Genomic DNA, 12,903 nt, shown 5'->3' with positions numbered 1-12,903 from the left:
AAAAACTCTTTGAAGACCATTAAAAAAGACACGGTGAGTTCGTGCAATTATCAAAACTCCGTAGTGCAAATATCAGCATCTTTTCTAGGATTTAAACAGATTTACCCCAAACGTCTCTCTCTCTGACATGAATTAGTGTAGTGCATCTGAAATGGCGATGGAACCTCTTATCTGATCTCATTTGCGCAGTGGGTCAGCACCACAGAAGAAAAAGTAAGAGTCAGAGAGAGCTATGATTTCACTTCTTACATGCAGGAAAAAGAAAAAAAAAAACAAGGTCTCCGAAATATAATCACAGATTTGAATTCTTTGAGTTTGGATTTAGAAAATTTGGCAGTGAATTCCTGTAATTTCGCACTTAAAAACCTAACCCAGTGATTCTTAGATTTGGTAGTGGTGATTTTGCTTTTAACTTTGATCAGATCTTCAATGAAATTGTAAGACTCAAGATTGTTTGGATTTTTTGTCTGAACCGATATTTGTAAGAGCTGAAATCTCATATGGACCTGTGAAAATCCTATTGTAAGATCTCATATCTTAAAAAAGAAAAGGAAAATCTGAAAAACAATGAAGAATTGAAGAAATCGCGTGTTTGAACTCGAACTACAGAGGAGGCGGTTATTATTATCTCAGTTTGAGCTTGTTTTGTTTTTTCACCTGAGTGAAAAAATAAATAGGAAGGGAGGGGGGGGGGGGGGGAAACCAAAAAAGAAAACAGTAGAAAGAGGATGAGAAGAAAAGGGAAATAGTAAATTATATAGAAAGAGAAGTAGAATATTGAAAAGTGTAAGGAATGGGTAAGAATTTTTTATAATAAGAATGCGTTGGAGGGGACAATCGCGTATCTACAGATATCCAGAAATTCGATTCAGTTGCCTTTGAAAAAGAGAGATAGAAGGAATATTTTGAATAGAATAGAGAGGGCCAAAGAGGATTTTGCGTGATATAGACGAACAAATACAATGCACCATCATCAAACAGGTAAACGTCTCTGTTACTCAGTCTTTTTGCTTCGCTGGTAATCGAGATTCAAAAACCCTAAATAAAACGTTTCGTGGTCAATTGATTTTTAAAAAAAACAGAGAACGTGCTCTCCTTTGTTTGCATGTCCCAACAAAACCCCAATCTCCTTTAGACATTATTAGAGTAGAGTTGTATTTTTTTTTTCTTCTTCTTCTTAAAATTAGTTAAAGACCATGAGAACAGGAATGTGATGATGAATAGAGCCCCATTTGTTCTTTGGGATTTGGGATTTGGGATTTTTTTCCTTCTTTTGAGAACCCACTCCACCATGCTTCAGCTTGTTTCAAATGCCATTTTTTTTTAAATTTTTTTTTAGAATTGCTTTTATTAGCTTGCTATCTTTTATCTTTTTCTTTGTAGCACGCAAATCGATGTAAAAATGATAGTGAGAACTAAGTCTAGCAGTTCCCTTTTCTTCATACAGGAGGAAAAAGTTTCAAGACTGGAGATACCCTGAAGAAAGCTACTTATTTTTTTGTATTCTTATGAAGTGGGTAAAAGTGGAAGAAAGTTCAGAAGAAAAAGAGGGGAGAGAAGAGTGGTTTTTTGTGATGGGTTTCAAGATGCTGAACCAGCATGGGAAAAGGGGGAAGAGAACGATTCAAGTGAAAGGATGTTGGGCTTTGAAGCTTTTGGTTTTTTGGGTAATGTTTTTTGCTGTTGTAGCCAGCTTAATTTATTTCAAAATGAATGCTGATAGTATGGAGAGAAGAAAGGAGGTTCTTGTTAGTATGTGTGATGAGAGAGCAAGGATGTTACAAGACCAGTTTGGGGTTAGCGTCAACCATGTCCATGCCCTAGCCATTCTAGTCTCTATCTTTCACCACCACAAGACCCCTTCTGCCATTGATCAGGTCTGATTTTTGTATTTCTGCATTTATCTTTTCGGTTTGTGTTAAATACCTAAATGAGTTTTTCAAATCAATGAAAAAATTTATTCTGGCGAGGCTGATCTTCCCTCTAAGAAGATCAATCAATCACGTTGCGAACTGATTTGGGTTTGTAACAGTTTGTGCCTTTTTCTGATCTGGGTTGGTGCGGGATAATGTAGGTAACATTTGCAGAGTACACGGCGAGGACGGCTTTCGAGCGGCCATTACTGAGCGGAGTGGCGTACGCGAAGAGGGTTATGCATTTTGAGAGGGAGAGATTTGAGAAGCAGCAGGGGTGGACGATTAAGACTATGAAGAGAAAGCCGTCGCCTGTTCAAGATGAATATGCACCTGTGATATTCTCCCAGGAGACTGTTTCATACATTGAATCCTTAGATATGATGTCTGGGGAGGTTAGATTTTATCATTAGTTATGAAGTTTTGGTTTTTGTAATGGTATTTAGTGGTTACTGTGTCTGACTTTATTTTCCCCTTTCAATACAGGAGGATAGAGAGAACATTTTGAGGGCTAGGGCTTCTGGGAAAGCTGTTCTTACAAGCCCCTTTAGGCTACTTGAATCGAACCATCTTGGTGTTGTTTTGACTTTCCCTGTCTACAGTTCCAGTCTCCCTGCTGCTGCAACGGTGGACGAACGCATTGTAGCAACTGCCGGGTAAGCTCCACTTCGTTTTTTTTTAATGAATTTTCTTCTTGTTCTTAAACCTTCTCTTCAACTTTTCAACGATCGAACTATATGCTCTCACAAATCAGACATTATGACACATGACGCCCTGCTTAGGTTTAGAAAACAATGGGCCTTAAGCAAGCATTGCTTTCTGTCATTGTTTTTGCATAATTGTTGCCTACTGTCAGGAGTAATTCCTCTGCTCTGTTTTCACTTCATTTGGTTCCTATTCTTAGACAATTGCTTTCTTGGAGTCAGCATTCTATGTAGAAGGCATTTTTTGTGCCTGGAGTTTATATACTCTTGGAGTTGGCCTTTTGCCTATTGTTGCATACTTATTGCCACTACTGCCTGAAGCACTTTTTGGTCATTCCATGGTGAAGTATGATCACCTTGATTTAAAATGTCAGCCGTCCTGCATTACTTTACAGCTCTCTGATGAGGGCTTATCAAGACCATGTAGAATCTGGTAGAGCCCCATTTCTCACTACAGAGCTTCTACTAGGAACCTAATGTGGAGAATGTATGTCAATGTGGGAAGAGCAATGACAACCCCATTTTTTTTCATGATAGAGCAAAAAGATTACAGCCGAAAATAACGTAGCATGGGGTGAGGTGTCTCTGATGAGCCACCAATTATTCACAAACAGGAAAAGATGGGCTTTAATGGTGTGTGGAATGGATGGTAGTCCACTTCAATATGCTTAGTATGCTCATGAAATATTGGATTGGAGGCTATACACAAACAACTTGATTGTCACAAAATATAGGTGACTTCACTTAAAATCCCAACTTCTATTGTATATTCTTTAGCCAAGTCAACTTACATGTAGTATGAGCCATAGCCCAATACTCTGCTTCTGCACTTGAAGGAGCCACCACACTTAGTTTCTTCTCATGTAATTTGATTGCCACCAAGAAGAGTGCAATAGACACTAGTAGACATTCATGCGGAAGGTGAGCCTTCCCAATTACCATCGGTATACCCTTTGACCTGTAAATGATAAAGCAAACCACGCTTGGGAGTTACCTTGAGATATCTTATGACCCACAAGCCCCACACTACCACTTTCCAATGTAGTGCTCTAGTTGACACCATAAACTGACTAACAATGCTCATTGCAAATGAGATATCCAGTCTCGTGTTGGTCTAGTAATTCAACTTCCATATTAGACGACGATATCTACTCTGATAATCCAATAACTGTCCTTGATAAGTAGTAAGATTTTATTTAGATCCATCAAATGATTTTCAGCCCAATAATCATGCCTTCACTAAATCCAGCATGTGCTTGTGATAAATTAATCATAGGGTTGGACCTTGCAGTTTTAATGCCAAGAAATATTGAAGCCTTACCAAGTCCTTGGTGTTGACATTGTATTGAAGAAATATCTTCAACTTCTCCTTTCCTATAACATTGCTTCCTGTAATGGCAATGCCATCATCATACACAACTAAAATAATCTTCCCAGACTCTGAGTCACATTCCAAAGTGTGACTCGAATGACACCACTTCATACCAAATTTTAACACAGTATCATTATATTTACCAAACTAGACATGTGGAGGCTACTTAAGGCCGTATATGGCCTTCTTCAATTGACTTACACTTTTGAAAATCACATTGCAAGAACACATTATTCACATCCAATTGATAAAGGGGCCAACTAAGGTTGGTCCCTTTAGAGAAATAACAACCACACAGAAGCAATCTTTTTTTTTTTTTTTTTTGAATGGTCACACAGAAGCAATCTTAGTAACTGGAGAAAAAGTCTTGACATAGTCAATACCATAAGTTTGTTTGTAACATAGTTGTCAATTTTGGTTGTTCAATGTTCCGTTGCCCTCTGTGTGACGGGAAGTTTCGATGTTTCGTTTTGGAAAAGTCACTATGTCCAGAGAATTTTTTTTAATAGCTAAAATTTTAAAAGAATAAAAAATTGTTCAAATTATAGTAAAGCATTATATCAACCAGATTTAACAAAATGACACATTTTACTGCTTAAAACATCTACCTTATGCATTATATTGACACTGTGCCTAATTAATATCATATTTAGTGCAAAACATGAATGAAACTAACTTTTATCATACCAAATGCTAACAATAAATATTACACATAAAAATAAAATACAACAAAAGAAATCCTAAAAAGACAAAAAAAATAAATCTAAAATATGGTATCTCTTTAGAATACATCATTTTGACGTAGGCAAAAACTCCTCACGTTAGTGTAGGATGCTTTGGAAGTAGAAGAAGCATATAAAAATTAAGAAAAATATTTTGCAAATGTCTTGCTTTTCTGGAGATATCTTGAGAATTCTTAATGTAGTGAGAATTTTACGTCTTTTAACTCCCTCATATGTTTGAGTGGATAAAAATATATAGCGCTATAAAACGGGCTTAAAACAAGGCTACAATAAGAAAAAACCGTAAAAAAGGCCTTAATTTTTTTTAAGAAAAATACAATTTCGAACAAAACACCCAATTTCGTCCGAAACAAACCGAAATGGACTAAACAGAAAGAAACGGACCTGTACATAACAAATTTCTCACCGGTTCCGTTCCTGCTTTACGTACCGATTTTGCTATTGGTGTGAAATGTTTCGTCTGTGTTAGACGAAACCAGACGAAACGAAACGAATCGTTCGTTTCAGACGAAATGAAACAAAATTCACACCTAGGGTGTGCGTCTTTCAATTGAACCATCCAAATTAAACTTTACAATATTCAGTCATCAATGCCAGACAAGTGACTTCCCAAAAGGAAGAGGAACACGATCCCATGTACCATTGATATGGAGGGCTTGCATCTCAACTTTCAAATTCTGCACCCAGGATCAAATAGAGCTTCCCGATCAAATTTAGGAATCAACAAAGAAGACGGTGTAGAGGTAAAACAACAAAGAGATAAAGACAGACATAGAAAACAAATTTATTAATAGGATGAGCAGTAGAGTAAAAGGAATTAAATGTACGTTTAGCTCTCCGTTGATCAATAGGGACATCATGATCATGATGAGTAACATAAACATAAGACGCAGATGGAACTTTCTGGAACAAGATTTTCAGTCATCGACGTAGATGTTAGTAATATCCATGGTACTCCATTGGATGGAGGTCCATGTCTTCGAAAATATACTTGTGTGATGGGTGGCTTCGAGAGTCCAAACACGATAATTGAATGTGGAGGATCCACAACATGCATGGGAAGAGGCGGGGCGTCAAATCCACATTAAAGAACTGACTTTCATTTAAAACGTAACATCAGCACAGATAAAATGACGACACAAAATAAGATTAAAATACTTATAACCTTTCTGGGTTCGAGAGTACCCTAAGAAGACATACTTGATAGCCCGAGGATCCAACTTGTTAGTGCCTGGATCTATCTGATAAACAAAACATACACAACCAAATGTATGCACAGGAAGAGGATACAAGGAAGTATATCATAACAAAATGAAATAAGGAATCTGACCGTAGAGAAGAACGGATGCCATCCGGCTGATGGGAAAACAAGCAGTTAAGGGTAGGGCTGCAACTCGGGTCGATTATTTTGGAATTCGGTTTGAGATTTTACCATGAAATCAGGTCTGGTTCGGGTTTGATTCTAATTCATTTTTAAGCAAAGGCTCAACATGACCCGACCCAAGTTGCACCCCTAGTTAAGATTCAAAACTGCATTAAATCTTAGGTTCTTTCATTTGAAAAAGTAAAGTATGTGTGATCTCAAGTAGATAACAATTCTTCTTTTCAGCAACCCCAATTTGTTGAGATGTATGGGCACATGAGGGCTGATGTTTCATGTTATGCCCAGTAAAGAACTCAGAAAATTGATTAGAGGAGAGGTATACTCCCTGGCATTATCTGATTTCAAAATACAAACAGAAGCACCAAATTGTCTTTTAATTAAATTAATTTTCATATAGAAAGATTTAAAAATAGTAAACATCTCAGAATTATCTTTCACTAAATATTACCTAGTCATTCTTGAAATATCATTTACAAAGGTGACAAAAGTTCTTAAAATTCAAATAAGGGGTTCCACAAATAGGGTCCCAAACAACTGAATGTTCACCACCAGTCTAGGTGATTTATAGAGATAATAAATAGGTCGTGTATTTAAATTTCATCACCGTGGTAAATAATTGTTGAGCATGAATGGACTCCATAATTTTGAGTCATTGTATGTAGTAGACCGATTAAAAGTAACAACGTGGTGTTGATTTCTTTTGTATAAAATAAATTATTACTTTAAATACATAAAGTTATTTTTCTGCATTTTTGCTAAACTTCAGGTAAAGGCTCGCCTGGGCCGCAATGGCGGGAGCCTCGTGCACTGAGCCGCCCTTAAGGTAAAGGCTCGCCTGAACTGGACCTTTACCAGTGTCATATACCTTTTAAATGCTCTCAATCCTTTGAGAAATATTGATACTCATTCAGTTTTTCCCTGTCTTCCTGTTCCCGACCGCCCCCTTGCTTAATCTTATTAATACTTCACCTTCTACTTGGTTGTGGTTTTTTTTTTTTAATCCAAGTGGTTACGTAATTATTAATCTACCATAAAGAGGACGAATGTTTCTAGGTGTGTGTGTACACGCGCGCGCGTGCTTGCTTTCTCTCTTATGTCTTCCCATATATAGAGAGAACATATCTTACAGTAAGTTCACATATGGGGCCTGGTCAAATGCCTTCTGAGGTCTGTATCCTCTTTGAATGGGCTGCTAAACAGTAAACTTATTGCTTTTATTTTTTAAAAGCAATATTTTTCTCACAAGAAGATTTTTTTCTTGCTGCTTCTTTGCTGTAACTGATACACTGATGTCATGCAGGTACCTTGGCGGAGCTTTTGATGTTGAATCACTTGTTGAAAATTTGCTGAGGAAGCTTGCTGGGAACCAGGCCATTATGGTGAATGTCTATGATGTCACGAACACTTCAACACCGTTGATTATGTATGGACCCCAGCATCGAGATGATGACACATCCCTCTCACATGTCAGCATGCTCGATTTTGGAGATCCATTCAGAAAGCACCAAATGAGCTGCAGGTATGCACATCAAGTCCCATTGATAGATTCTTCTATTCTTTGTTAGGTAAATGAGGAACATTCCTATTCTTCATCGCCCTTAGAGAATTAATGGTTACATGATATGACTCTGGGGGAGTAATTCTTTGGGGATCTTGTGCAGATACCATTTGAAGCCTCCCATTCCATGGTGGGCAATCACTACCTCAGTTGGATGTTTTGTGATTGCTGTATTGGTAGGTTATATCTTGTATGCCGCAGTTATTCACATTGCCAAAGTTGAGGAAGATTTTCGCAAGATGGAGGAACTGAAAGTCCAAGCAGAAGCTGCTGATGTTGCCAAATCTCAGGTCGAATACCAAACCGATATCTTGTTTACAAATCTAGTTTTTTTTTTTTAAATTACAAATCTAGGTTACTGTGTCTAGTTCTTTACCAGAAGTCTTCTGTTTTCCTCATGGCAGTTTCTGGCAACTGTTTCTCATGAAATCAGAACGCCCATGAATGGTGTCCTTGGTATGTTCAAGATACACTAAATCTTTTTATTTCACATACACATATACACACATTATGCACATGTATAATTGAGAGATACCAGGCCTGTAACCAGAGAGGTGATTAGCATTGTATTTTTTTATTTTCAGGGATGCTAGCAATGCTTCTAGATACAGATCTTGGTTCAACCCAAAAGGATTATGCTCAAACTGCTCAAGCCTGTGGGAAGGCACTGATAACATTAATAAATGAAGTGCTTGACAGGGCAAAAATTGAAGCTGGAAAGTTAGAGCTAGAGGCAGTGCCATTTGACCTCCGCTCCATCCTAGATGATGTTCTTTCATTGTTTTGTGGGAAGTCCAGAGACAAGGGTATTGAGGTAAGTCTGACTCTGCAGCAACAAGAGCAAATCTCTGCACTTAACCTTAGCACTCTCTGCATTTTGTCTTAACTCCTTCTTTGATGGATTGCCATGTTTCTTTATATCTGTTGGAACTGACTAGCAATTCTGTCGTGATTTGTGTGGTGGCGATGCTACATTTTGTGTTCTCCAATTTTATCGTTGTGATACCACACAATCATTTGGCAAAGTGTAGCTAGCTGTGCTCGTCTCTGATAAAGTTCCAGAAATTCTTATAGGCGATCCAGGGAGATTCCGCCAGATTATCACGAATCTTGTGGGAAATTCAGTTAAAGTAAGAACTCCATCCAGGCTTGGCGTGTATTAATAGTGAAGTGCATTTATTTTCTTGTTAACTGAGTGAAAATTCGGTTGGACAGACCAGAATCTTTGCATTTCGGCACCATTTTATTTCTTTAATTATTCGCGCATCTGTTATTTGTGGCTCATGACAGTTCACCGAACGAGGCCATATATTTGTCCAAGTTCATCTAGCTGAGACCACGAAAGTTGTGATGGACACAAAAACTGGATTAGGGTTGAAGAAAGGATCTAGTGAACTGGAATTTATATCAGGTGGCAATCCATGCAATACCTTAAGTGGTTATGAAGCCGCTGACAACAGTAACTGTTGGGAAACCTTTAAAGTTCTATATTCAGATAAGGAATTCCACCCCAATGGTTCGGAGAACTGGAACTCTACTGATGAAGCTAATAATGTAACTTTGATGGTTAGTGTGGAGGATACGGGAATTGGAATACCATTACGTGCCCAAGACCGGGTTTTCACACCCTTTATGCAGGCCGACAGTTCAACTTCCAGAAACTATGGAGGAACGGGTATTGGGTTGAGTATAAGTAAGTGTCTGGTTGAGCTCATGGGGGGACAAATAAGCTTTATCAGCCATCCTCATGTTGGAAGCACATTCACATTCAGTGCTGTCTTCAAAAGAAGTGAGAAAATATCATTTAGTGATCTGAATAGACCTCTTTCTGAGGCTCTTCCTATGTGTTTGAAAGGGATGAAAGCTATTGTGGTTGATGGGCGACCTGTTAGAGGTGCTGTAACAACATACCATCTACAGAGACTTGGTATTGCAGTCGAAATTGTGAGCAGTATCAAGAAAGCATTCGGTGCATTATCTGGACAAAATGGGTGCTTCAAATCTGGGTAAGAGTTCATTTTACTTATAGACATCCACCATTGGTAGTCCACCTAAGTAGGACAAGAAAATAGACTTCCACTAAAGTGTCTTTTTGTTGTTGTTGTGTATATCCCTTTATTTTAGGAGTAACGTAACGTGTAACCACTCTTTTCTTTTTTTATCTTCTTTTTTTTACTAAGGGATTTTACTTTTATCCCCTTTTTTGTAAAAAACTTTTTTTCGGTCCACTATCTCTTTCTACCGTTTTAGATATAGAACAATTTGGAATTTGTGGATGTGACTTATTTCCATCTGTAGAGATGTAAAATTTTCTTTGTGGTTGCATGCTTATTCATTTCAAAAGAGCCCAAGAGTTCATGGAATCAACCGCAACTAGCCATCTTCTCCCAAATTTACTAAATTGCTCTTGATTTATCGAAATTGAAAGCCAAATCTTGTTTTTTTGCCAGACAGATTACACAATCTCTTGCAAAGATGACCAAAATTTCACATAAACAGCTACATTGTCCCTTTTTCTTTTTTTCTTTTTCCCATGTGTATCCTAGACCTGGGACTGTTTCACAATTTATGAATATTCACATCCACTTATTGAATCGTACATTCGTACCGTACTATTTCCACAGAATTGGAAAACAAACAAATATGATTCTGGTCGAGAAGGAATCATGGAGTTCTGAGATGGGCGTTGGCTTGCCAGAATGGCTACTGGACTGGAAACAGAATGGCCGCATCCTTGAATTGCCTAAGATGATCCTTCTGGCAACCTCTATTACTGTTGCAGAATCAAAAAAAGCAAAAGCTGCGGGTTTTGTTGACACTGTGATTATGAAGCCTCTAAGGGCAAGCATGTTAGCAGCATGCCTTCAACAGGTGCTAGGATTGGGAAGTAGAAGGCAGCAAGGGAAGCAAATGCTTAAAGGTTCGGCTTTCCTTCACAGCCTACTGTCTGGGAAGAATATATTGGTGGTTGATGATAATAGAGTAAACCGTAGAGTGGCCGCTGGTGCATTGAAAAAGTATGGGGCTAATGTGGAGTGTGCCGAAAGTGGGAAAGCTGCACTCGCTTTACTCCAGCTACCCCACAAGTTTGATGCTTGCTTCATGGATGTTCAGATGCCAGAAATGGACGGGTACAGTTTACAGAATTATCTATTTCTGTTTTTAAAATGGGAATTGCTAGTGTCCATCGCAAAAGGCTGTTGTCTCCATTCATGAGGTGGCTGGTCTGAATTGCGACAGACCCGCCGCGAAAAGCCTTTTGCGATGGAGCTTAGCAAATCCGTTGTAAAATTTAAATTTACTATGATATTTTGTACATCTTTCGTCTCTGTTGAAAAGTTTTAATTCATATTTTTTACCTTTTCACCTTATTTCTTTCTATAAATATAAAGCTACATGGAACTTGAACATCCATACTCGAAGCTCAGCAGCATTTTTTTAATTTTCACTGGAATGCCCCGAATTAATTATGATTGGTAGTTAGGCTGCTTTAGTCCACGTTGAGGATTAATGCACTTAATTTTTTCCTGCGAAAGTCTTACACTAATTTCAGTCAATATTTATTTACAAAATGCTGACAGTTTTAAACTTTCCTTTTTTAAGAACAAAAGTTGATAGTGAGTGGTTTTTGAAAGCTTTTTTCCCCAAACAGCGCTAGGAGGTGTACACTTTTGACATAGGTCAGACCTTTTTCTTATTTGTGTGTGTGTTTTCTGAAACCAATGAGAGCATGATTTGATTCTTGTTCCATCGGTTGTAGTTGTCTTCAATCTACTAGACCTTGTGTGCTCTCCTGAGCTCCACTTTCTGCTTCCATTTTATAATATCATAAGCGGAAACCCCATTAAGGACATTCTGTGCCCATTGCAGGTTTGAGGCAACACGGCAAATTCGACAGATGGAGAGCAATGCAAACAACCAGATAAAGAACGGAGGATCCAACTTGGAGGAAGGGTCCGAAAAACCAAACTGGCATGTGCCCATATTAGCTATGACAGCCGATGTAATTCAGGCAACATCCGAGGAATGCATGAAATGTGGAATGGACGGTTATGTCTCGAAGCCTTTTGAGGAGGAACAGCTTTACCAGGCAGTCGCAAAGTTCTTTGAATCGAAACCCATGTCGGACACATAGCAGAGCACTAGAGAAATGGAACTGAACTTCAATCAGTAAATCTCCGTATCTCAAGGAGTGCTTTCAAGCGAAGACTTTGCTGAACAATGCTGGCAATGTTCCTATTCCTTAGATATGGCTGCAGGGGTGAAGATTGTGTTGAAAGATTTGAACTGACTACCCGGCGACTTACAGTGAGGGAGAGGATGAGTGGCGGCATCCTGATTATATGTATACTTCTGAACTTGCCCATTGTATGTATATCTTTATCAGAAGCAAATATGTAAAAGTTGAATGGGTTTTTCCCTGCCCTCTGGAAAGTTGTATATTTGAAAATTTTATAATGTGTCTCTGTTGTTTCCATTTATTTGTAGAAGATGTTTGTGGATTCACTTTAATCAGATTGTGCACAAAGTTATCAAACATTCCCTTCTTTAAACATTCTATTTTCCTTGACTTTGTCCTATGCCTCCCCGCGTTTTTATTGAGGCTACATTCAGTTGCGTTCCTCTGGGTCTGAAAATCCTTGTAAATGATGTGTCGGAAAAAATATAAGGAAAGGGAAAGAATGAAGAGAGAAAACAAGCGGAAAAGAGGGAGATGCCACTCTGGCAATCGGAAATGCAAGTGAACAAGGGTCAAAGGAATTTTCACCTACATTTTCCTCAGCAAGTGCAGCAACTGAACACTGCCCGAGGAAATACACGAAATTACAGTGTATTTTCCAAGGAGTAGGAAATGTCACCATATTTGCTAAAGTGGACTTCACTCGCACTTTTTCCCGCACTTATTTTTCTATGCAAAATAGAAGCTGTTGTCACCATGTATAATTTCTCTCTCATGGGAGATTATATCTCCGTACTTGTTTCGATAATGACACTCCTCTTTCTATTTATACTTCTTTTTCTAATGGGCTGTTAGAATTTCCTTAAAGCAATCAACATAGAAAAGTTGAGAACATAGACATCAATGCCATTATCACAACCCCAATGGAAAAAGTGTAGAAGAAACAGAACAATATCATGATCACAAGGAAGTGCAGCATTTATCTCTTTCTTTTACACTTTTCAGCCATTGGAAGCTGTTATAATTCGAAAGAAAACAAACTGGACACA

General features: G+C 38.2%; 1 protein-coding gene across 2 annotated transcripts; it reads left to right on the top strand.

Moving 5' to 3' along the window:
- The first annotated feature begins 691 nt into the window (after positions 1-691).
- LOC143877816 (histidine kinase CRE1-like) lies at positions 692-12,244 on the top strand. Of its 2 annotated transcripts, XM_077380059.1 has the most exons (12): positions 692-981; positions 1,448-1,877; positions 2,075-2,308; positions 2,400-2,569; positions 7,417-7,635; positions 7,778-7,964; positions 8,079-8,130; positions 8,259-8,488; positions 8,706-8,804; positions 8,965-9,680; positions 10,299-10,805; positions 11,545-12,244. In XM_077380059.1, the coding sequence occupies exons 2-12, from the start codon at positions 1,509-1,511 to the stop codon at positions 11,807-11,809; spliced, it is 3,048 nt and encodes a 1,015-aa protein (XP_077236174.1). In that variant the 5' UTR covers positions 692-981; positions 1,448-1,508; the 3' UTR covers positions 11,810-12,244. The 2 variants fall into 2 exon arrangements, with proteins under 2 accessions (XP_077236174.1, XP_077236175.1); XM_077380060.1 differs by lacking the exon at positions 692-981 and having other exon boundaries at positions 1,063-1,877.
- Positions 12,245-12,903: the final 659 nt, after the last annotated feature.

The sequence above is a fragment of the Tasmannia lanceolata genome, unplaced genomic scaffold (genome assembly GCF_043159265.1).
Source record: "Tasmannia lanceolata isolate RefF3 unplaced genomic scaffold, GAP_Taslan_0.1 ptg000005l, whole genome shotgun sequence".
Taxonomy (NCBI): Eukaryota; Viridiplantae; Streptophyta; class Magnoliopsida; order Canellales; family Winteraceae; genus Tasmannia; species Tasmannia lanceolata.
Note: the sequence above shows the minus strand (reverse complement) of the source record. Positions and strands in the feature narration are given on the sequence as shown.